We start from the raw sequence: 25,301 nt of genomic DNA, 5'->3' as shown, positions 1-25,301 counted from the left end.
GCTTAGACCTGGTTTTAGCGAGTCTATTTTTTTATCACCATCGTTTCATTTCATCAAACTGAATTAGACTTGCCCCGGCACGAAAATGAAGTTGTGCCCATTATCACAATTTCATTAAAGATTTTTATAATCCTTGAGAATGATTATTTCTTTCCAATAATGTCATTGTCCAATGAAAAAGATAAACGCAACGTAATGATTATTTGTTAACTATCAAGGGAGGGAAATAACTTCATTGGACAGCGCCAACATTCCTAAATTTATTAAATCAAGATATGCACAAATAAAACTGGACCATTCCGTGATAGCTTGGTACAATTTCAAGGTCCGGTTGTTCAGTTCTGTTATTTTAACCACTACAAATACATCCCACAATTCCTCATTTTGTTGATTCTGTCAATATCTCTGACTCACTGACTTCATGAATTGCGGAACATAATCAATTGTTTTGGCTTGTTATGTTTATTTTGCATCTATATTATTATATGTAATTGACTCAAATGTTTGTTATTTAAGTTACTGTGGACAGTAATATCATATAATATATAATATATAATATAATTTGTTTAAGCACTGAGAATGTGATTACATTTATTTTGTTAGCCTGTGCACGTTGAAGCCTCTGGAGTCTCTGCACTGGTCCTTTTATTGCCAGTGTATCGCAATGGGACACTGTGATGGATGAGCAAGTGAGAACTTTCATTTTTCCAATGATAACCACTTGTTATTAATGTTTACTACTCACACACATCTAAGCAGCGGGAGTGTAAGGGCTTTAATATTCACTGCAGGTGTTTGCCTAAATGTACTCCTTAAATTGCAGGCTGATTGATGGCCCACAAGGACAAAGATCAATGGATCCGCAAGTACGAGCTGACTTGGCTGAAATGTTGCAATGCAATCAGACTGAAGAAGACACCGGAATCGCATTCCAGGAGGTTTTTTTAGGTTTTCATTTTTATATACGATTCGAGCAGATGGAACGCGTCCTGCTGGGACGTGACGACTGTGCTGTGTGTATGGATATTTGTTTGTGACTGGCATTTTCAAATGTTGCCTCCTCCGAGACGTTAATGGCCGTCATACATCACAACGTTTGTGTGGCCCGACGCGACTGTGGCAAGCGTTGGCCCGCACAAGTTAATGATCGCCGTTCGCAAAGGGAATGAAGATGTATGCATTTCTTCCGAGCAAATCTTGACAGACAGCTTCAGGTGAATAAAACATCTAACCAGGTGTCCATTCCTTTATGTTCAACTATTAGTCAGCATATTTATTTTTTTAATGACGTGCATTGGGTCTAATTAAATGAATAGAAAATAAATAAACATCCTCACTTGTTAAATGTCGAGTGTTACTGTTTACATATTTTTATTCTTTTTAGATGCATGAGGTCGATCACCTTCAGTTTACGCCTGAGATTGCAACTGCGTTGGTATGCAGACGATAATCTTTCCACCTTGGTGGAGGTCTGTGCTCCACTGGGTGCGTTTTAGTTCTATTTAAAGCTACTGACATAAATGCAGGCTGACAATTCGTGACAAGGGGAGAAAGGGAAGTAATGCTATTGATAATGAATATGGACATTCAAATCAAGCCTCTAAAGGAAAACTATGCCATGTATTATGTTTGTTAATTGAGTTAGAAATTCATGTTTACTTTTACTTTGTATGATTGCAACTACTTCAAGCAAAGAGAAAATGAACAAGCATAGACATTGTTACAGGCTAATAATGCTAACCAAACAAACTTGTTTTGTTCCAGACTATTGGGAAGTTGCAAAAAATCGAGGTGTGTCAAAATTACTGTGATAATTTCGAGTTAATTTAAAGTTCCTTTAACACCACAACATTTTTAAACGTGCGATTAATTACCACCCCTTACTTGGAAAACCTGTATTAGGGGAATTTTAGTCGCAAATACATCCACATCAAAAAATTTAGCAGCAATAAATTTAATAATAATGCATATATATATATATATATATATATATATATATATATATATATATATATATATATATATATATATATATATATATATATATATATATATATATATATATATATATATATATATATATATATATGGGGAGACTGGGGTCAAGTTGCATTTTAAAATGTGCTTCATGTTAAAGATTAGATAGCTCTTAATATGAAAACTAAAACACACTGAGCTGTCACCAACGTCTTTACCTCAACACAAATCAATATCATACTCGTTTTTACAGTACAGTACATCTTTTTAATTTTAACTCAATTTTATGAATTATTATTAAATTAGTTTGAATTACTAGAACATACATTCCTATTAACATTGTTTTCCACTTTTATGTTAACAAGAGGATGAAAACTTATAAATAAATATTTGATAATACATTTAGAAAATATATAAAATTTGCGATTAATCATGAGTTAACTATTGAAGTCATGCGATTAATTACAATTGAACATTTTAATCGCCTGACACCCCTAAACAAGTCATAACAGGAGCAACCTAAAAAAAATATATGATATGGACAATTGTTGTTTGTTTCACTTTAATTATGGAACAATGATGTTGAAAGAAAATATCCTCACAGCAGTCCAAATCTGGTCACCTTAACTCAAGTACCGTGCTTCCTGAAAGTGATCAATGTGCTTCACTTTTCCACATTTGTTATTTGATTATGCTTATGCCACTAGCTCTTTAGGCAGGTGAACCCATTCCTCTTTCTCAAGTCAAGGACATTCACAGAGCTGTCCTGAAGACATCATCCCAGGTCAGGAGCGCTCTGGAGCACGTTGTCATAATTTTCGAACAGGGGGGTGGGGGGTTGTGTACGACATTCATATGACTTTTTATTCCAAGCGTAGATAGACACCCGGAATGACAAACTGCTCCAGAGCGCTCTTGACCTCTGGGGAAAAAAGAAAAAGAAAAAAGAAAATATTTGGAATAATGTTATGTTAGAGCATAAAACTATGTCGACTTTGTCTGTTAGGCGATCCAGGGGTTGCCACGGCAATGGCCGAAAATGCCATTCTCAGGTTAGCTTATCACATATTATTGCAGTTCAAACAAAGTCCATGTTTTGTTAACATATTTATTCTGTCCAGGGAACATTGTATTTGTCATTAAATATTTACTTACATTATATACACTAAAACGTGTGTGTACATGGCTTGGTCACATGCAAATTTTCATACATTTAAAAAAAACAACAACTGTACACACATTTAAGAATGAGAAGTCTGTGCAATAAAAGGCACAAATGACCTTTGACCCTGCATTCATGTCGCATCAAGTATTGATTTCACAGACATTGCAACGTGTACATTACAAGAGATGCGTGACAGAGAGCTGGCGGCTAGCAGCGAACAAGTACAGTAAGCAGCCCTCTTGATTGTGCGCGGGTGCGATTCCGTCCCATCAGCAGCCGGAAGCCCCGATGATGAAAAGACTTCTCAGCCGTTAGTGATCCGAGTGAGCTGGGACATCCGCAGATGTAAAACAGGATCCCAAATTGTAGGACGATGTTTCTGCTACACATTACGTTGTGATTGTGTAAGGCCTGTCGGCTGAGGCACACGGCTGTATGAAGTCAAGCAACCGACTGGGCATCCATTTCTTGACAGTCACACGATGGGCGGGCTGGATGGGTTAGTGCTAATCGCAGGCTAGCGAAACGCTTGACTGGCCGCTTGATGCAGCAGACACAGGACGATATTGTAGAAAGGCTCCGCGTAATCAATTCAAATTTAATGGCAACTCTTCCAAGTTTTTGGTACTTATTGACATTTGCATATATTGGTTTTACAGAGCCTGATATTAGCTATTCAAAAGATATTGGGCTTTGGTACAAAGTTCGATTTTTTTTTTTCAATCATTTGGCTGCATAGTGCCTCCAGCTGGCTAGAGGCTCAATTTTACATTAACTTATTCACTGCCAGCCCAGATCAAATCAATCTTTGACGTCTATAGCCGTCAATGGCAGTTGATGAGTTAATCTCTTAAGAGTATTTTTACTGCTACTCTGCTAACATCGTTTTAATCTTAATAAAATAAAAACAATAAAAGGTGCCAGTGGAAGACTGGACTTGTATTAAGAAAGGTCTGCATGCTGCTCTCTCAACATTTACAATACAGGCCTGTAAAAGGCTGACAAGTGTCTTTCTATGCCTGCACATTTGACAAATAGCAATAAAAAATAAAAAAAAACATCTGCTAAGCCTACTGAAGATTGAAAAGGGCGTGTTCTTTGCAGGAAGAGTTCAGTGTCGTATTTAGAAGACACCATCACTGCTCAGCCTAAGACTAAGTTTCATACAATACATATCTGGACTATTCACAGAAGTGCCTACTATCTAAAAAGCATTTTAAGTCCTAATTTTCAGTGTATGAAGGAGTATTAGGGCCACTCATGAAACGAAATACAGAATCATTAGAAAAATAAAGAAGTACAACAAAATGGTCTGAAAAGAATAAAGTAAGACTGTTATGAGAGAAAGGTTGAAATCATATGTGATCATGTTGGCATGTTATACTATGATGACTAAATAGGCATACAGTGTTTGGGCCGGCCCACTAAAAAAAGTAAAAAAAAATAAAAATCACAAAAATACCCGTATAATCAACGGCCATTTTATATGCATTGGAGGGTGGGGGTTAAAAAACTCAGATAAACAGTCATTAGATGTTTTCCAAGAAAAAATGGTCTGGGGTAAAATAAAATGTAACAACAAAAAATGAAATATATATATATATATATAAAAAAAAAATGAAATGTAAAAATCATGATTTTTTTTTTTTTAACCACAAATATGTAAAATGACGGGTGCCAAAACACACTATGTGGGCACCCACTGTATTTTAAAGCAAAATTCACAATCTTACTAGACTTAAGCTTTAATTAATTTTTAAGGTTACGTGGATAAAGTCACCGAGTCGTAATATCACTAAAAACAAGACAATGTGCAAATTCTGAAGAAATTGCGCGTGAAGGCTGTGAGGCTGAATGAAAAACATGAACTATCTGCAATGATATTCAATGATGTGAAAGTATAAGAAGTGACATGGAATGATATCCAATGAGCTGGAAATAGCTGAGCATGTTGAAGTGGAAATGGTTTCAATCAATCAAGAAATGTTCAAGTAGTCGGCAGGTAAAGACTGAAAAGTTGAAAGTTAGAACGGTTTGAATCGGTGAATAAATGTAGAAATTGTAGTGGAAAAAGCAGAAAGGGTAAGGTGTTAAGAATCAAGTCGGGAATGGACTAATAATCATCCCGTAAGTGAAATAAAAGAGTTAAATGATTTGACTATCACTTTGAAATGATGTAAATGTGTAATGTTGAATGAATGGGTAAAATTAGGGTACAAAATCGAGAATTGTGGGTAAGGCGTGAATATTTGGAATAAGAAAAATGGAAGCAAGAATGGCATGAGTGGAATATGTTCAAATTGGAATGACGATAATTGGATGAATTATGTGGAAGTAAATAGATGCCAAAAAATGGGAGGAATAAAAAAAAGGAATAACAGGCATGTTAATAAAGGAATTCAAATTGATAATTTTTCAGGCTGAGGAATCAACAAATATTTGGGCTTTACTTCAAATGACAATTTTGAGATCTTCCACAGCCTTCATTTTTACACCGAGTGCATTTTTGTTTTGTTTTTGCAAATGACTTTTTTGCCTTAGAATTCCACAACTTCATCCTTGAGGCCTTAATACTCCTTCGAAGCAGTGACTATGAAAAGGCTGTCTGAGAAAGTGAAGCCAGTTCGTTAACATGAAAGTCATGGCATGGCTATTTACACAGCATCAAGCGCTACGGTTGGACTAACTTTTCTTAAGAACTATTGACAACTTTAAAGATAACGATGGCCAGATGAGGGGATTATCATGATGCGAAGGAATAGGAATCATTTCCAGATCTGTGAAATTCCAATAGCCTGTGAACCTTTGTGTGAAACTGATGCAGGTGTGAAGCACTGAGGCTCATTCTAAATGGTCTGAACTGTAATTTCCAAAGATGTGCAATCATTCAGTCATTATCATGAATATGTTTAAGCAGGGGGCCACTCGCAGTGAGATCCTTTCCTCACCAGGTGTGGACATGAAAAGGTGGCAACTGGGTTTGTTTGGCTAATTGGCACAGGCTAAAATGCAGTAAAGGGTCCACTCGGTGCCTTTGAGCTGAAATAAAATAAAGTGTTTCTAACGAGTGCATCGCCCACTCCGGCGTCTCAAGCCAAATCCTATACAAACACTTTTTTTCCTCCAATTTACACACTTGGGCACATTATGAAAAGGTTTTTTTTTTACAACAAAGTAAAAATATATACAGAAAATCGTTCAGATAAAATAAAAACAAATAGTATGAATAGGGTGATAAACGAATAGTACCCTTTTTCACAAACAAGGCATTTGAAAAACGTGACCTAAAAATCACATCAAGTGATGAGTTCAATACAAACGAAAATGATCCTTCAACCTGTACCTGAGTTGCTCATCATAGCAAAAATATAGAAACCAAGAACACCCCGGTCTGTCACGTCGGTCCACATATTTGCATTTATAAAAAAAAAAATTAAAAAAAATAAAGCATTGCTTTTGGAGTGTGTAAGCAGCGTCTGCAGAAATTCAGTGTAACACAAACACCACCTATTCGACATCTTTGCATTATTTTTAAAGGACAAGTCTCACGTACAGGGCACAGGAGGTTGCCTTGCAACATTTGAACATACATGCAAGAAAGGCAAAACAAAACAAAACAAAACAAAAAATCCAGTGGACATTATGTCTGCAAACTGCACCCGTCTGCTGTCTTCCCGTCGTTTTTAAGTGAGCAGCAGAAGGATGGAAGGAGATTTCAACATCTCTCTCAATTGTGACCTGCTTTCCAGCAGAAAGTCTCTTCCGCAGAGCAGCCGGGAGAAATGTGAGAGCAAGAATTAAATTGGCTTCACACAGACTTGGGCTCGCCGGGAAAAGGGGAGAAGCCTTTTCAGTGTGAGGACCACCAGGATTCATAAGCGCAGGAGGGAAACTCAATTACGTGGACAAACTGATTTCAAGCTCTGCTCGCGTAGGTGGAGATATGCCCGCCTTTAGTCTCTTGGCTTTTCAACTTCACATATTGTATTACTCATGCTACATGTAAACAAGCGATCAGGCAAAATTTGGATTTGGAGTGGATAGTGTTACGTGATCCTGCATTTGATTTTACACATGCAGTGAGTGAAGTAAGCTACATTGGTCATTCTCACCATGAACTTCCGGCATCAACTACAGTGAAACCTTGAATGGTAATTAGCAATAAATCTAGCCGAAATATTTATGACCACACAAAGTAGAATGCAGCTAAGGAATAGTTCTGGATGCGGGTTTTGCTTTTTGGCTTTTTGTTGTCTTATTTTAGTGGCAGTTTCGTATGAAATCACACCAAGCAAAATGAAAACCATTCCGAATTCAATTCAGCAACAATGAAAAGATTAGTGGCTCCTATTTTGCTTATTCTTTGGCTTCTTTTTTTTTTTTACACTCCTATACAGTAAAGGGGGCTTAGTAAGTCAGTCTATAAGGGCTTTGGAAACAGAGGTTTGTCGTAAGCAGCAAAATGTACCTGGTTTTATCCATCTCAGAGGGCGGCCATTTTGCCGCTTGCTGTCAACTGAAAATGACATCACAGTTGCTTAGGGCTCAGGCAACGACCAATCACGGCTCACCTGTTTTCTGAAGCTGAGCCATGATGTCATTTTCAGTAGACAGCAAGTGAGAAAATGGCCGCCCCGCTGAGATGGAGAAAAACAGGTGCATTTTGCTACTTATCTTCCACAAATGCAATATTGATCAGAATATGTTTTTTAGACTATTAGTGTTGTATACAACATATTATAATAAATACAATTTAGATGTTGACTTCCCCTACAAAGCATACAATTGAGTGTAAATTGAGTTTTTAGGCAGGGTTCATAGTTACAATAAAAGTATATAAAAATATTGCATGGTATAATTAGACTCACATTCAATAGAAGTAAGACTCCATCTATAAGGTTTGGCATACTCTGTTCGTTTTAGGCACCTTCATCATTCAAGTGTTTTAAATTATGATGAATATTTCACATTTGAGGTTCCACTGAGAAGCAAGCCCAGATCGTCTCAGTCCAGAAATTTGTTGTTTACATGCTGCAATAGTTTGACTGTAACGTTATGATCCATGTGCGTTAGCTTAATTGGCATGATTGGACCCAAGCCAATTACTAGATATTCTCTTTTGAGAAGGATTGTTGGGAAGGTTTGGTTCCACATGTAGGGCCCACGTACTGTACGGGGTGCGACCGTCTTTCCTTTAATGAAAGCACTGTAGTCTGCAGGGGGGTTGTTTGGTATTTCTGCTATCGTCAGGACTTCTTTTGCACAAGATAATGAAGTGGAGCGAGCTCCTCCAGGGGCAGTATCACCTCGCTTGTGCTACCGGATGTGTGCTTTCCTGTTTGCAAGGTCAGCAGAGACGGGCTGAGCCAACAGAGGACGCATTTACAGACATAAAGCGCCAGACAAGTCCGGCACCAGATTTTTGTGCAAAGAGACCCATAAATGTGTTCTCGCCCACGCGGAAAGCGCAGTCCAAAACAAATGAGGTAGGGGAAAATGAACATTAAACAACACTTGTTGATCGCCACATAAACTCAAATGTGGGTTCAAAAATTGAGATGTCGAGTTGAGTAACAGCGAGATAAAAAAATGATGATGATAAGGAATGATGATTGTCCACTAACTGAAATCCTTTTTGGAGGAAGTGAAGGTGTTTACACAAATGTTCCATAAGTATTCTGCTTTTCATCGCCCTTAAAAACAGGGCAAACAGCAGGGCACTCATCATGTTGTTCTGATGGGCGAAATGGTGCTGCCAGATGCGCCTGCAAGATGTATTTGCCGTGTCCGAGTGGCGTCACAACAAATGGCACTTTCAAATTTCAATTGGGGGGGAAAAAATGGAAAGGAACAATTGTTTATTATGCCTTTCAGGGCAATGTTCCATTTTTCACAGTGACAAATCGAAGTGGGATTGCCTCGGTGGTGGACGGGAGGTCACAGATCACAACTGAAGCTGCACGAAAAAGTGGTCGAGCATCGTCCGTCACACGTGGTGTCACCTCTTCCTCCACACCTTTGATAGCCAGATCTTCACCGTCTTGTCACTGCAGACAGGCACAGTGGGGGAGGGAGGGCGATATGGGGAGATTTTCAGAAAAGGGAGGGTGAGCAAAGGGAAGTCAGGGAAACACAAGAAGAGAAATAGCATCAGTGAGGTCTCCATAGACACCTCCGCTTGTTGCACTTTTCCAGAGCTACTTTCAAACTGATGACTCAAAGTTGCTCGCGTGCCAATGTCAACGTTTTCAATTCTCTTTGTGAATTACCGCCCACTTCATCAAATACATGTGAGCTTAATAGGCTATGTTCACAATTGCCAAGTTTGCTTTTGTTCAAATAAACTGGTGTGAATGCGATCATCTGAACTCGGGGGTGCATCAAAAAGCAGTTTGACACAGCACAAACATGTTTTAAAATAAAACAGCTTAAAGCAGGGATGGACAACACAAACATTTTTTCATCAGTGCTACTAAGGGACCAAATAGGACCACGCACTTCCTAACCAGATGTATGACAAAAACGCTATTTTAAATATGTAAAATATGTGCAAAATACATTCTCAATTCATTTATAAAAGATCCACTTTTCGACAACAAAGGATTTGACGCAAACAACAAAATAACCTCATACTGTATATGTTGTTTTTTGTCCGGTGCAAAAAATCTCTCGCATAAAAAATACCATTCAAGGATGGCACAAAACTACTGAATAGCAAACCAACATCAAGTGCAAGAACTCATTTTTTCCCCCCACAAAAAATCAACTCACATAAAATTGTAATATTGAGGTACTATCTTTGCCCTGCGTATCATTCCAAATCTGCAAAAAATTATGAGACCTACTCACATCACATTGTAGGATAGCAACTAAGCCATGTGTGCCATCTAGTGGTGAATGCTGATAATTCAACTTCAAACTACACAGTGGAACTTCGCTATTCGCGGGGGATAGGGACAGAGGTTAAGACGTTTTTGGAAACCCATATTCTAATAACCACCACATTCTATTTAAAAAAACAAGCACTGATGAACCTTATTAATATTCCATGAAAAACATGGATTCCCCCCTCCACCAAAAAACAGAACAAAAACAAAGAAAAAATACGAAAGTTGGTCCATTGTAGTAGAGAAAATAAGTTTCCCCACTTCCCAAAAATGTTTTCAAATTTTTTTCCTCCGCCCCTCCCCATGCCCCCCCCCCTTTTTATTTTTATTGTATTTATTTATTTTTAATCAAGGGGTTACACCTTGTGTGGTCGCAGGCTGCATGGCCACCAGTTGCCCATCCTTGGCATAAAATGTAAAGAATGGTTTTTTTTGTTTTTATTTAATATCTGATTAATCTCTTTTTATCCAAGGTTTATCCCACTTGAGCTACTTTGCATTTACACGGAGTTCCTGGAAGCCCCGTTTGACCAAAATGTAGTGCGGCAAGGAATTTTTGCCAATATTTCCCTCTGTGTTTGAAAGTTTTCTCACGGTCAATCACAGCGTCTGTGATTGGCCGTAGGATGAGGGGCAGGGAGGGGCTACTGAATCCCAAAGGCTCAGAAGTTGCACTACGGTGTGTTCTTACTTCTGTTGCAGCTTTTAGACTTCACAACTTTTACTTGACAGAGTTGTTTTAAGTGAGTATCACTTTTTTTCAACGACTGGTAATAACTTGATCCAGTGCTCCCTCCACACTTGTATAATTGAAAAGTACTCTAAAGCCAAAGTGACTGCAATGTCTGAAGAAGCATGCTGATAATTGGTGGGGAAAGATGGGCTGACAATAGCAATTAGTTCAGCGCTGAAAAGAATTCAAAGCCCAACCCTTCGCAGTACATTGTTTTACTGCATGGATTGCATCATGCAGCAGCATGAACCTCTTGCGTAATGGCAGGAGAGCAGAAATAGGTCAACGAAACGGAAGGTGTTAGGACATGAAAAGGAAAGGAAAAGAAAGTACCAGAGGGAGGAGGGAAGGTGGTAATCATGGGAGGCTGGTGGCTCGGCCCTTGATGGCGAGGACCCGGCGAGGAAGACACGGGGTCAAGCCGGGCACATAGTTCCATAATTTCACCCTGCAATCACTGGGGTCATCCCGGAGGAAGAGTTTGAGACAAACAGGTTGTTGTCCAGGAGGAGTGAAGTGGCAGAAGAGCGGAGGAGGAGAACGAGGAGGAGACGGAAAGCAGAAGGGGAGAACGTTAATCGGGTTGCTTGGGAACAAAAGTGAAAGAATCGTCGTCTGGTATGACGTCTCTTCTGCAGAAATGGAGACACTTTAAACATTATTAAAGGTTTCGAACCTTTCAACACAACCAGTGTTTGTTTTCCTATAGGGGCTGATATTATTCTTGATTTCCCTCACAGTCATTGAGGCACACGGAGAACACGATACATCATTCTGTCACATGATGCGTTTTTCATAAATCCTCCAGCTGTCACAACCGTCCAAAAATGATTTCCTCACTTTTATGAACACCCCGCACTATTTTGTATTGTGTATGATAAACTACATTCACCATAGCTAAGTTCAGGAGTCCATAAAGGAAGTGAAACTTTTGCTACAACAAAATCATTGTATCAATGATAATGTTTCAAGCAGCTAGACTCAAGTTTAATGTTTTTAAAATTTTACTATTTACAAATTGGACATTTTCAATTTCAACCCCCCCCCCCAAAAAAAAAACAGGTTTTGCCATTTTTTAAGCTGACAATAGGACTTACTTTACTAAAATGAACTTCATCTTCCCATTTTATTTCATATTGAAGATACCACCACGCCCGAGGAAAAGTCAACCAATCAAGAAACAGTAGCTATGATTGATGAGGGCACACTCACAGCAGGTTGAGCCTTGCGCTGTTCCACTGTTCAAGGTTTGGGCTTGAGGAGCTTTGCTCAAACTATTGCATAATATCCACCTCCCATTAACTATTTTTGGCAGTTTTCATCCATTTTATATATCGCTTATCCACTTCAGGGTTACAGATGTGCTGCAGCTGCAGCCTATGTTGGCAGTACCATTCAGTTATTGTATTATTTGTCATGTGGAGTGCATCAGCCATTTAAAAAAAGCGCTTAATGTTTAATTAATGAACAAATATTATGTTGACAATTATAATAAATCATTGCAAAAATGTGCATTATGAAACCATAAATCATAAATGAATGAAAAATCTAGACATGTTGATACATTTAGTTTGACTTGACTGAAATGGCCAATGAGAGGAAACATTTTCTTTTAAATTACATTTAATTAGATCATATTTAATCAAATTATTATTGACTGTGAGGTTTGTTTTTCTGTCCCACAGTGCAGAGTTAAGAGCCCGTTTTGAACAAACAAACAAATCAATCGTTGAGAGTTGATTGCATGCTATAGTTAGCTCCCGAGTGAGATTCCTGGTAGTACAGTAAGAACTAAACCTACCTGGACGCAGTGAAAATCTGCCTGGAGTTGGTACATATGGCATTAATCGGACTGTCGTGTCCTTTGACTTCTCCTATGGGAGTGAAGTTGTCGACGTTCCACACCTTCAGCATGCCCCCCCGGCAGCCGCTGAGCAACAACGGCCTCGCCGGGACGTAAGCCAGGGCGCACACCCAGTCTTTGTGGGCGATGGGGATTTGCTGTTGAGTGAAGGGAGAGAGTTGCTGAGTCAGCAAAAGGCTTCTTAGGGGATAGTTCATGAACCACATAGAGGCAAGGCATCCTTTTTAAGGTGCAATGAATCGGTTATCTACCAATCCCATGGATGGATGGATGGATACACACACACACACACACACACACACACACACACACACACACACATCAATCAGTGATATGTACATTTAAACATGTATTCGCATTTGCCAACCATTACAAGTCTTGTGACAAATATACATAAAAAATTCAGCATGTGAACAGCATGACGACGAAAAATAGAATTTCGAATTGAAATGGGATATGTATTAGACTGCAAATTTCAGCACAATTGCTTTAAAACATTATTACATTTATATCAAAAAGTTGCAGACCGGGTGAAAAAGTTGGGAAAAAATAAATAAATAAAAAGGGAAGAAGAAGGGGGAAAAAAACCAACCAACATGGTTACTGGGCAACATATAAGCACAGTTTGAGATCCACAGGCAGTTATTCTTAGCGCAATTCAGTCAAGAAACCACATGAGCTGTCTTGTGTAAGAAAAGATAATCCCAATGACACAAACCTCAAAGTAGCAGGTACAAAAAAATGAAGTCAAAATAGCAGCAGCTCAAAATGTGCGCACTTCCAGATAATATTAATATATCTATTTGTGTTCTGTTAAACCGCATTGGTGCTCAAGTGGAAAACTTTCCATTGCACTTTCCAAAACTCAACTATAGCTCACATATCTTCTGCTTTTCAACCAAGCATTACAATATAACATTGTTTCATTTTTCTATGCAAAGCTTACAAAGACAGTCTTTTTCTCGAGTTCTTCTCATGCATTCTCTCCGCATGGTCTCACACGCTGTCAGGAACTAACTACCACACGCTGACAAAAATACCTGGCAAATGGCATGAATGTAGATATAATGCCTTCCTTCCTTTTAAGTCAAAGTGGTACAGACAGAACAGGGTGAACCATGCCTGAACCCAAAATGGAACTAGATACAAACATACAAAATGGAGGCTTCAAAAGGACATATATTATTATGGAAAATTGTCTTTTTAATTGCTCTCATGCAAATAGTTAGGTCTGTCCGTCCATTAAGTGTGAATTTAAACAACCAATTAAATATTTTGTGAACTGCCCATTTCTGAAAATATTTCTGTACGTTCTGAAATCCGAGAGGCAATGCTGCATACTGTTTTGTATGATGAATTAAGCAGCATACGGTCGATGCGTCAATGAGGCCTAATACAGAAACGGGGAACTTCGCAGCCAAATGATACAAACGATCAAGTTGGAATTCAACCAAAGTCTTTGCAAATATACTGCTCATATTCACTTACATACACAAATGCTGTCTTGCATGACATCATGCAATGTGTTTTTTTTCCCCACCACAAAAGGATAACACTGATAAAAGTGTAACATATAACAGTGATAAATGTTAACAAGTAGAAAATTGATCTGTCTTGCCTCATAAGTCACTTTTTTTTTTACACTTGTACATTTCTGTTACTTTAAAAACATTGCCTGTATTAACACACACTTTGAGATGTGAGGTTTATTTCAAACTACTGTGTACCGGATTGTGGGTCTTGAAGTGCACTCTGGAAGTAGAGTTTTTTTTTTTCTTCCTGTACTCACTGAACACATTATTGGGGTCAGCAGAGGTTTGTCAGTTCGAGATGGGATCTATAGGTCAGAAAAGGGTCAGTGGTTCTCTCTTAGTACATGAATTAAAGAAAATATTGGAGGTGAGGTAGAGCCAAAACCAAGAAAACGGTTATTTCCTGGTACATGAAATGGAAAGTTTTTAGATCACTACCCAGTGTGAGGCTTTTGATGTGCAATTTTATCAACAAAATGTCTTTAAACAAAATGCTTTCATTTCTAAAATAAAAATTATTTTTTATGAATGTTAAAAATTCACTGTCATATATATTTGATCAATTATTCATTTATTTTTTGATTTTTCAAAAAATTATTATTTATTTATCCTTATTTGTATTATTATTTTACATTATTCTTTAAAAAATATCTTATTTTAAAAAACAAAAAAACTAAACATTATTCCTTCACGCCCTGAACAGAAAAGGAAATAGTTTTAGCAGTTTGATTCGCTTGATTCATTTCTGACCTCTCAGAAGCTCACTGAGCCGGCTTAAATTGGGTGTAAAAAGGTGAATTCAGTTTGAAATTTCCGTTTCCTGTAAGTACTCAACATGGTAATACACGTGTCAAGAGTTCGGTGAAATTGAAAAAAAAAAAGTGCATTAAAGTACTTCAGGATGCTGGATGGTCTCTTCTCGTTTTTATGACCGATGGTCTATTAAATTTGTTATGCACAGCCATGAGACGAAACAAACTGTATTTGTCTTGAACTGGAAAGATCATTCTTTTTGCAAAGCATTGCCATTTAAAATTACAACAACAAAAATCATTATCTGGATGCTTCATTGACCAGTGAGTGGAAACATTAACTGCTTGGCCTGGTGGGTGAAATGTTTGGTCTGACAAAAATGACTTCACAGAAAATCAGATGGTGTAATGGTTTCAATAAAAGATGCCAAGGCGATGTTGAGTAACCCCACTAACCAACTGGAACTACATTGTGTGTACACACAACTGTTTTGTAAGGTATAGTTACACTTTTATTCAGCATTTGGGAAGAACAAACATACTGTGTACATTAATTATAAACAAAGTGCTCCATTGATTCCCACGAGGTTGTGCTCTATGCTTTTCCACAGAAAGGTTGAGAACAAAATGGCTCCTCAAGGAGGCGGCGTTCCAGAGCTGTAATATACGATATCATTTTATATCCCGCGCTTGCATTCGGATGCAACTTCATAATTAGACAAGAGGCTGTAAAATAGATTGTATTGGCTCTTTGGCAAATGAGGCAGAGGTGAGACTCCACGGACCGCAGCACAAACTCGGATTTAAATGAGTCTTACAACAGCGCCTTATTTTCTTATTTGGTCTGCTGGGAGAAATAAGGAAAAAAATGATTGAAGATGGAAGTAAAAATTAAAAATAACTTATTAAAAACTTGACAATGTGCTGCTTAATATGCAAATGAATGTGCATGCAAATGAAATCTACCCACAAGGTGCAACATTATGCATTTTTAACATAGGCGGGCAACAGCGGATACCACAAGAGACACCGCAAAAGTAAACACACGCACGCACACACAAAACACACAATTTTCTTTTGCTCCGAATCTTATGCCCCGATGTTGACATACTTTCCTCACACTTTCACATGACGCACAAGCGCCACAGAGTGAATCCCGTGTGAAAATTAAGAAATGAAGGAAGCGGTGCAGTGACAGGGAGTTGTCCAACAGCCAATGACACTTCTCACATATCACATGAAAAGAAATGAGCACAGCGAGTGTTTGTTTGTGGAACACGTGAGAGACCCAAATATGACACAAACGCGTCTGACGGGCACGTCAACATTGTGTCGTAACGAAACTGAATGATGTGAGCTCCTGCATGAGGTCATCTTTGAGATCAACTCAACGTCCGTGGTAGGGCTGCAACTAATTAACCCCGTAGCCAGACAGAAGTGCAATTTTGGCAGACTTCAGTCATTCCGCCTGACCCAATGACCCTTTAATATGAAAGATGTGGAAGCATCTCGCACAAAGAACGGCTTTTAAGACCATCTGAGACAATCTGAAAAGAGTCTGTCCACTTTTCTTTGGCTTCACCATACCCACGAATTGCTAGAAGCCCATAAATGAAAAGTGAAAAGGTATTTTGAATACAAGTTGCCAAAGCTAGATTTACATTATCATTTCAGATGTGAGATGTTCTGTGGAGTGCCCCAAGGATCTAATCTAGTCCCTATTTGATTTGTCACCAACACGCTTCCATTGGATGAACAGGCTTTACACACAATACCCACTGTTACATTATGATAACACTCGTCTATAAGTTACAAACCAATCCATCTACTATAGTTGAACAAATAAATATCATGTCGGTCAAAAAGACAACAAATCATACGCTAAAATAATGAAAATGCAAAATGACTTATATTCTTGTTTTTGTTGAATGTCTCTGAAATGTGATGGTCATTTCTCATCTTGGCCATCTCAGGTTAAACAATTTACTGAGGCATGTGAGGAGCTGAAATAAGTGATGCCAAAGAGCTGCAACTATATTGCGTAATATTCAGAACCAGCAGACTAATGAGCAATATGAAAGATGAATGACACTGAAATAGATTTCTCGGGCATATCTGAGAAGATAAATAAATGTGTCATCTTTGCTCGTCAAATTACTTTTAAATCATTTTGTTTTACAATAATTCTCCCTCAACCAATTAATCAACGCATTTCATTATAGAGGTGGTGAGGCAGTTTTATATCTGGCAGCAATAATCCATCACATGCTTAGATTGCATATGCACCCAGCAGAAAGACTGGATACTGTTTTTTTGCACATTAAAATGAGTGTCAAGAGGTCATTTATTAACAGCCGCAGAGGAAAGCGAAACAGAATATTTAATCAGGAGCTTTAAACACTGAAAGAGGCTCCATATGCACAAAGGCTATACATATAGCACGGCACAGACATCAACCAAGAATGAACAACTCTTTGCATCTGGACCGAAAGAAACATTTTCAAAGACCCACCCAGATTTTGGAATTACATCATTGATATTCATGCATTATTTGGTGAGAAAATAAAGAAAATGTTGTTTAATGCAATCTTTTGCAATGTTGTTTTGTAATAACGTGCATTGGCTCATCCTAACTAACCAAAAACAAATCTGATTCATGTAAAAAATAAAAAAAAATAAAAAAAATCATCAGCATCAGCTGCCCCCCCACTTAAATGAAAGATAAAAATACTTCATCCAAATTTGCACCAGCAATCTATCAATTCTTCCCATGTGCGTCCACCACCCGACCTCAAAGTGTTACGCAACAGCCTGTGTTCGCCAGCAACAAACACCAAAAACCAGAGGTAAGAAACAAGAGTTCTCTGGGAGCGTTGACCTTTTTCAAGGCGGAAAAACTACATTAGCCACCTTTGATCCAAAGTATGTCTAAGATCTGCACCACAATTGAATGGAGTTTTCTCTGGGCGGTTATCTAACAGATTACAAAATTCCATCAACGTTGCTTGGATTAGCTCCCAGATCAGTTGATCTCTAGCAAGTGTGCTGCATAATGAATGCATGGTGTCCACAAAAACACGCCCTGATTTCATGCCGTTAGCAGAAGCGTATATCCATATCAAAAGCAACGCATACACACTTCCGACATTAAAATAATCCAAAATATTTTGAGTTTTGTTCCAATATATTCAGACCATGACATGTAAACATACATTTTAGTGACAATCATTCACGTTTTTTGGACATTAAGTAACGTAATGTTTTTATGTCTACGATTATTCCACCACAATAGACCGGTTGCACACTTTTTGTTGTTGCAAGTACTATGGCTGTGTTCACCACTTCTGCACTTTTTTTTTCTTTGTCAAAGGAAGAATATAAAACCTGAGATGGTTAGGAGTAGTGTTAATTTTGTTCACGAAAACAAACTAAAAATTATTTTGTCAACGCACATTATTCACCAACACTAAATTAGACTAGACTAAAAACCCTCATTAATAAACAATGACGAAAATGTACTCCACTCAATAAAAACTGGACTAAAATCAATATAAAAATCAACAAATAAAAGAGAGATGAAAATGATATGATTTTGTAAAATCCTGTCTCTGCTAATCTGTCACTGTGAAACTGTCATGTGACACATACACTTTCAAATCTGCAGATAGTGACCAGTGCAACATGCGACAGACAGGAAGAGGATTCACGGTGAAAGGTAAAAGAAAGAAAAGTAAATTATAGTTATATCGTAGCATTAATCCAATGGCTATAACGTTCCCACAATAATGTTAATCCGATCGCTAACTAATGCTGGCTAACTAGCTCATAGCATGGAGCCATAGTAGCCACTTGTTGATAGACTGTGTGTGATTTTTTTTAAATGTGAAATTGTTTTAGATCCAAAATGTTCAACATTATCTGCTGACAAAAAAAATATACAGGGTTAAAATGATTGTTCTGACTAAAACGTTGAGTTTTTGTTAACTAAATCTACACAAACAAAATTGTGTTTTCTTGGACTAGAATAAAGACTAAGAAGCTAGTTTTATAGCCGACTAAAAATGAACTAAATAAAAACGGGATGAGGTTGACTAACTAAAAAAGTATAACATGCGTGATTGAAACTGCACTGTGACTAAATTTAAAAATGGCTGATAAAATTAACACTAGTTAGGGGTGCCATCTAAATTATGGCAATAATTGACGACATTATACGGCATTTTCATAGCACAATAAACCAGGAAATACGTCCAAAACATTGATGACGTGGATGGGACAAAAATGCCCAATATGGCAGAATGCAGGGCACGTCATTATTTTTGATACTTAGCCATACACATGGCCTAATAGAATAAAGTCAAATGAATTTTGAATTGTGTGTTCCGTTAAAAGTCGAAAGAACATCACAGTTACATCTTATCATCATCTGTTTAAAATCACGGCGTGTTATTGTTGACACTGTACATCAGTCAAATGTGACCTGGTTATAAATCTTGAGTGACGGCATATGTGCTGCATGGTGCAAGAGCCATTCATTATTCAGCTGGCATTCTTCTGAAACAATCGGCCGGAACACACACACACAACAACACACACCTGACTGAGTTCCTGCTGCTCCAAATCCCATTTTTTGATGCCGTTGTCTCTCGATCCGCTGAACAGCACGTCTCCCTGCACAGCCAAACACTCGATGCCGTCGTAATGCGGTGGCTCAAAGTTATGAGCGGGGCCAACGTTACCCGGCGTCCCCTCTGCCACATCAAATACCTGTAAATGGAAGCGCAAAAGCACCATTAAATATCGCTGACTTGTATCCTGCCGGTGTTACTCAAAATCAGATGTGGTCTAAAAGTGTGTCTTCATGAGAACTACCTTCACATAATGGTCTTTAGAGCCAGTGATGACTTGGTCTTTGCCCAGCAGAGACTGTCCCAGCGTCAAACACATGACCGAGCCAATGTGACCTGTCAGCTTGCCCATAGCTTGCATCCTAAACACACACACACACACACACGTGTAAAACAAGTTGAAGCAGATTTTCAAAGAGCCACTTTCAAGTGAATGGAGACATTTTCCATTTCACCAAATAAAACTGCTGAGCCAAAGCCCTGTCGCAGAGACCGAGATGATACTAACAGGGTGTTTATTAAATGCATTTTCATCATGGGAGAATTCCTACGCATCAATAAATGGTACGAGATTTTCTGTCTGGATTCCCTGTGTCCCTCTAGCACAATAAAAATGAAAAGGAGAATGTTGACACCTTGCCAAAAAATGCTCATGTGTATCGTTTCACTAGTAATCTGCAGATTTTTAGTATCTTCTATAAGATGTTGAAACATACTGCTTGCAGTTGATGTCTAATTTGTTTGACATCATGTCACATTACAGAAAAAAAGCTAAATTAAGGAACACATGAATTAAGATTGAGGTGTCCACACGTGTATTAAAAAAGTCATTCCACATCAAAATACATTGGGAATGAAACATGTGCCAACATAACATGGGTGGTCTGGTTCATTTGTGGTGTAAAGCGTGCAATTTGAAAATATGCAGCATCTCACGTCAAGCTGAGTGGATTTCCATGTGGGGATTTGGTGGCTTAAGTACAGTCATTTCTGGACTACAAGCCGCAGGTGTTTTAATGTTACTCCACCGGGTTCCCGCTACTTTTTTTGATGAGGGCGCAAATTGTCTCGCTCTCGTTCTGTCTCTCCTACTGTATTTGGGCTCACTTGCTTTGTTTTGCTCTGCCTGACGCTCTTGCGCTTCCTTTAAAGTGCGCCCCATTGTGATCTGATGGCAAGGCTTAGCCGCACCTTTGTATTAGCCGCAGGGTCGAATGCAAGTGAAAAAAGTAGCGGCTTGTAGTCCAGAAATTACTGTAAATGGGGAATCATATTTGAGTGTAATTTCTTCTGAATATCACTTTTAGATATACTTTAAATACAAAATACAAAAAACTACTTTTGCAATGAGATAACTAACACATCCATGGCTGAATACCACACCGCCAATAAACAAACCTCAGAAAGAATGCACCGTACCTGTTGAGATCCCAGATGCGAACAGTGTTTCCAGTAGCGGCATACAAAACAGATCCTGATGGGTTGAGTGCAATCTGGTTGATCTGACATTCCCCATGTGCAAATGTGATTGTGCGGGTGGTGGCGCTGGCACACGCGTCACCTGACACTACTACGCCTGACGAACTGGAAGAAAGTAAAAAAAAATTATTTTTTTTTAAATCAATGGGGGAAATAAAAAGGGGACAAACAGAGGACAAGTACGTCTGCATAATGTGGTGACATCAGCAAACACATTTACATCAATGAATTTTGCCTTTATAAAACATAATAATGCTCAGTTTGCATTAAAAAAAAAAATCTGCTCTACTTTTTACTGCCGTACCATAATAATGAATATTAATCAATTGTATGTCTGATGTTTGCTCAAAACTAAGCACTTATTACTTCCGTTAATGGTGAGCGATATCGATATGATGGTCAGGTTACCAGAATTATACATAACGACATGACCAATTTTGATGTGTTTCTTCCATGATAGGGTGACACATACTGTACCCTCAAAATTACCGTGCAAATTCTGGATAAAAATGCTGAAAAATAAATGTATTTTCTATTTATACTATCTGAATTTCAATGGAAACATACAGCTTCCCCAGTTCATCATAACACCATAAACTACAACATAGCCTGTTAACTAAAAAACATTTAACATTTATTTTTTTAAAGGGAAGTTAATTTAAAAACTTTCTTTACAATAATATGCTGCATGCGTTTCTACTAGTCTAAACACAGCATTATGATTAATATTGCGTTTGTGGAATGTGAATTAAGATGAGATGAAGTTTTCTGCTTAAATCATATTCCACAAACGCAATGTTAATGATTAAAATATCGTGTTTAGACTAGTGGGGGCAAATGATGGAACATATTACTGTAAATATTATTATTTTTTTACTTGAGTTTTGTTTGGGAAATTATACTTCTTCCTCTTCTTGGTCGTGACCTTTCTTCTCAACCCAGAACCACAAATGTTGTGGTTATAGCCCTTTGCCCATCATCATCCGTAAACCAGAAAGTGGCCTGCTAACATACCTTAATTGAAGCATTTATTTATTTTCAGTTTTTGTCGTTAGAGATTCATGGTGGAAAAACTCATCGCAGTCTAGAAACAAAAATGGTTGTTGTCACAGGGGTCTGCAACCTGCATCTATGGAGCTACGTGATGCTCTTTAAACCCTCTCCTGAGGTTCTCTGTGGATCTCTAAAAAAAAATTGTAGAAATTAATCTTTTTTACATATTTATTTTTTTAGATAAAATATTCTTTAAATGAATTAATCATTAAATAAACAATGAATAACTAAATATTCAAAAAAGGTAGATGAAATAGTTGGTTTTTTTAATACATAAAAAAATTCCAAAAAGTGACAATAAAATGTCCAAAAAGGAAGAGGAAAAGCAGAAAATTACAATAAAATGGCCATGAAATTGCCAAAAATGCAATTTTTAACCCAGTTAAATTCTGCAAAAAAAGCAGAAAAGAAAACATTCAGAAATTAACCATAAAATGTCCAAAATCAAAAGAAGAAAGCAGAAAATTGCCGTAAGATATCTCTGGAATTTTTATTTTATTTTTAAACACAGAAAAGGAAATGTTCAAAAACTATAAAATGTCCAAAAACAAAAGAAGACATCCTAAAAAATATATTATAAAATGTCCACAAAATTGCCAAAAATGACAGAAAACTGATAGCAAAAAATGTCACAAAATAGCCATAAAATGTCCAAAAAGGAAGAAGAGAGGCAGAAAAATAACCATAATGTGTCCATGAAATGTCAGAAATTTGACAGAAATACAGAAAAGCTGTTCTTACAGCTGCGTGTTTATATTAAAAAGTCTATAAAAAAAACGAAAGATAGAAGAAAATGTATCTCAAAGTATTGTATGCCTGAAATGGCTCTTTTGTCAGTCAAGGTTGCCGAGCCGTGTTATGCCATCTTCTATAACTCAGGAAGTAACAGAAATACTTGTTTCAGTTTTAGCAGCTGTAAAACCTTGGCAGAGGTCTTCATTCTGCTTCTATTTCATGACACTTTACTGAGCCTTGTTTCCTCATTATTCGTGGGCCGGTCACTTACGTGAGGGTGCGGACGCACTTGGCCGAATCTCGTATGTCCCACACCTTGATGTAGGACGTAGAAACGGAGAAGACCAGACCCGAGGAGGGGCAATATTTGACTGAGACCACATTGTTCGGATGGCTTTTGAGCGTGGCAATCTCCTGACCCGTCACCAGGTTCCACATCTTACAGGTCCGATCTGGATGAAAAGTATGAAGTTTGCATATGACGGTGCTTCTACTGGATTTATTACCAGTCACTGACTGTTTGTCAATGCCTTGGTCAAGTGTGTACCTTTGGATCCGGTGAACAGCAGCTCGTCTGTGGCGTCCACACACAGGACGGGCTTTGAGTGGCCCTCGGCTACAGACATACACTGCAGGGGGGCTGTCCGACCCCCCTTCACGCCCCCGATAGGATTGATCACACCCCTGAAGAAGAAAAAAATAAATCATTCGCCGTGTTACTTCCTTTAGGCAAAATTATAGCATACGATTGCGACTATTTCTACAGATAGAAGCACAACCACAGGCAAACATGCTTATTCAAAAAATAAACCAAATGTAAATTATACACTTGCATTCAGTGAACACTATTGACATCCAATATAAGGACTGTATTAAAAATTCTGCTTCTTCAACTATAATGCTCAGTTTAGGCACTGAAGAGTATGTTTATTATTGCAGTTTGTGGTTTAGTGTTGCTAAAGCTCTTGCATTGGCGCTCATTATTTTTGTGCAGGTGCACCTAATGATCTCACCAGCCACTGAGAGCACATCTCCGATCTCATGCTCCCTCCTTACCGACTGTTGTGCAAAAAAAGTCCAATTCCAGTGTTACGTCGATAAGAGCTCTTTGCTCGTCAACCCACTTCTTCGCTCACACGCAAGCATGCCATCATACACACTACATAAAACATACACACAGCTGTCTCTGTGTGTTCTATGCACTTAGCCCTCCCCCATGTAATGTTGACAGCCCAGAGTCGAAGAGAACCTGGAAAGCAGTCAGCGGAGTGAGACAAGTGCAGGGAGATGGTGAGAAAATTGGTCTCTGGTGGGCTTGCTAATAACACCAGTGGGGCCTGTGTGTGTGGTAAGTGGATGAGGATGAGGATGAAGGGGGTAAACAGCTACAGCGAAGGAAAAAGTGAACAGCGCAAGTCGTTTGTCATTCTAATATGTGTTTTTTAATTTGCTATTATCTTAAAATCTTCATTAGTGTCTGTCAGACTTCATGCTCCGGCTGGCTTTTTTGATTGGGCTTGGGGGCTGGAGATCTACAAATTCTGCCCAGCAACAACCAGTGTTTGATGTGGCCAGGAATAGAAATTGGAGCAATTTTGTTGACCTATGTTGCTCCGTCAGCAAGAAGTGTATGTCCCTATGAAGAATGATGTGTCATTTGTGTGATTTCACATATTGGTGTTGAATAAGAAATTCGAATATTTAAAAAATGCTCATTAGATAAGAGCTGGTGCCATATTTTTTTTTATATATATATATAAAAACGCAGCTGGAAGAACAGCTTTTGAGGGAGTAACACAAACACAATTGTGATAAAGCACAAATGCACACTCATTACTTTCTATTATATTTAACAAACCAAATCAAAAAGTTAGTCATCAGCCAATAAAATAAAAGTTGCACATCAAACAAATTAAAATTCTAAAAAGAAAAAACAATGCAAGAGCAGACTGCAGAAAGAAAAAAATATATAAGGTGACATCATGCAGCATCCAGTCACAGCACCTTCTTCACCACCTCCATGGGTTGGGGGCCCCATTAAAAAATAAAATAATTTTTTTAAAAACTTTTATTCTCGGACCCCTGTTGGTAATGGGGCCTCGAAATCACCATCACTTACGATTCCGATGACCATTGAGCACCACCAATGCATGTATAGTCAGTACTGGATATAAGAAACATTCGCAAGAAAAGCAAATGTTGCCTTTGTAGACAAAAACATACAAACAAATTAATGTAATGTAATTTACAAAACTTAAAAAAAATAATAATACAGGGAGCCTTTTAAGGTACGAACGAGTTCCATTCCTACACTGGCGATCTAACTCAAATTTATGCGTACGTCGGATATCACCATTAAAGTCAAAATTAACATCAAAATACTTTGCATTAAAAAAAAAAACTAAAATACATAAAAATATCACTAGAAGACCCAACAATACTATACTACCGGTGCGCAAACACAGACAAGCGCTAGCACTAGCTAAGCAGAAACAC

General features: G+C 38.0%; 1 protein-coding gene across 3 annotated transcripts in view; it reads right to left on the bottom strand.

Moving 5' to 3' along the window:
• Positions 1-3,071: 3,071 nt before the first annotated feature.
• The window catches only part of kif21b (kinesin family member 21B), a 65,649-nt gene continuing 43,419 nt past the window's right edge, over positions 3,072-25,301 (bottom strand). For 2 of the 3 annotated variants that reach the window (XM_086086957.1, XM_086086958.1), the window contains 8 exons: positions 23,353-23,489; positions 23,077-23,257; positions 20,958-21,122; positions 19,783-19,900; positions 19,507-19,677; positions 12,564-12,763; positions 11,096-11,219; positions 3,072-9,189 (listed from right to left, as the gene is read on the bottom strand). In XM_086086957.1, the coding sequence (XP_085943083.1) occupies positions 11,120-11,219; positions 12,564-12,763; positions 19,507-19,677; positions 19,783-19,900; positions 20,958-21,122; positions 23,077-23,257; positions 23,353-23,489 (1,072 nt within the window). In that variant the 3' untranslated portion in view covers positions 3,072-9,189; positions 11,096-11,119. The remainder of the gene's footprint in view (positions 9,190-11,095; positions 11,220-12,563; positions 12,764-19,506; positions 19,678-19,782; positions 19,901-20,957; positions 21,123-23,076; positions 23,258-23,352; positions 23,490-25,301) is intronic. The other variant, XM_086086959.1, reaches the window with a different exon arrangement.

The sequence above is a fragment of the Leptonotus elevatus genome, chromosome 10 (assembly GCF_054856555.1).
Source record: "Leptonotus elevatus isolate MCC_2025b chromosome 10, RoL_Lele_1.0, whole genome shotgun sequence".
NCBI lineage: Eukaryota > Metazoa > Chordata > Actinopteri > Syngnathiformes > Syngnathidae > Leptonotus > Leptonotus elevatus.
This window is presented reverse-complemented; position numbering and strand designations above follow the sequence as displayed.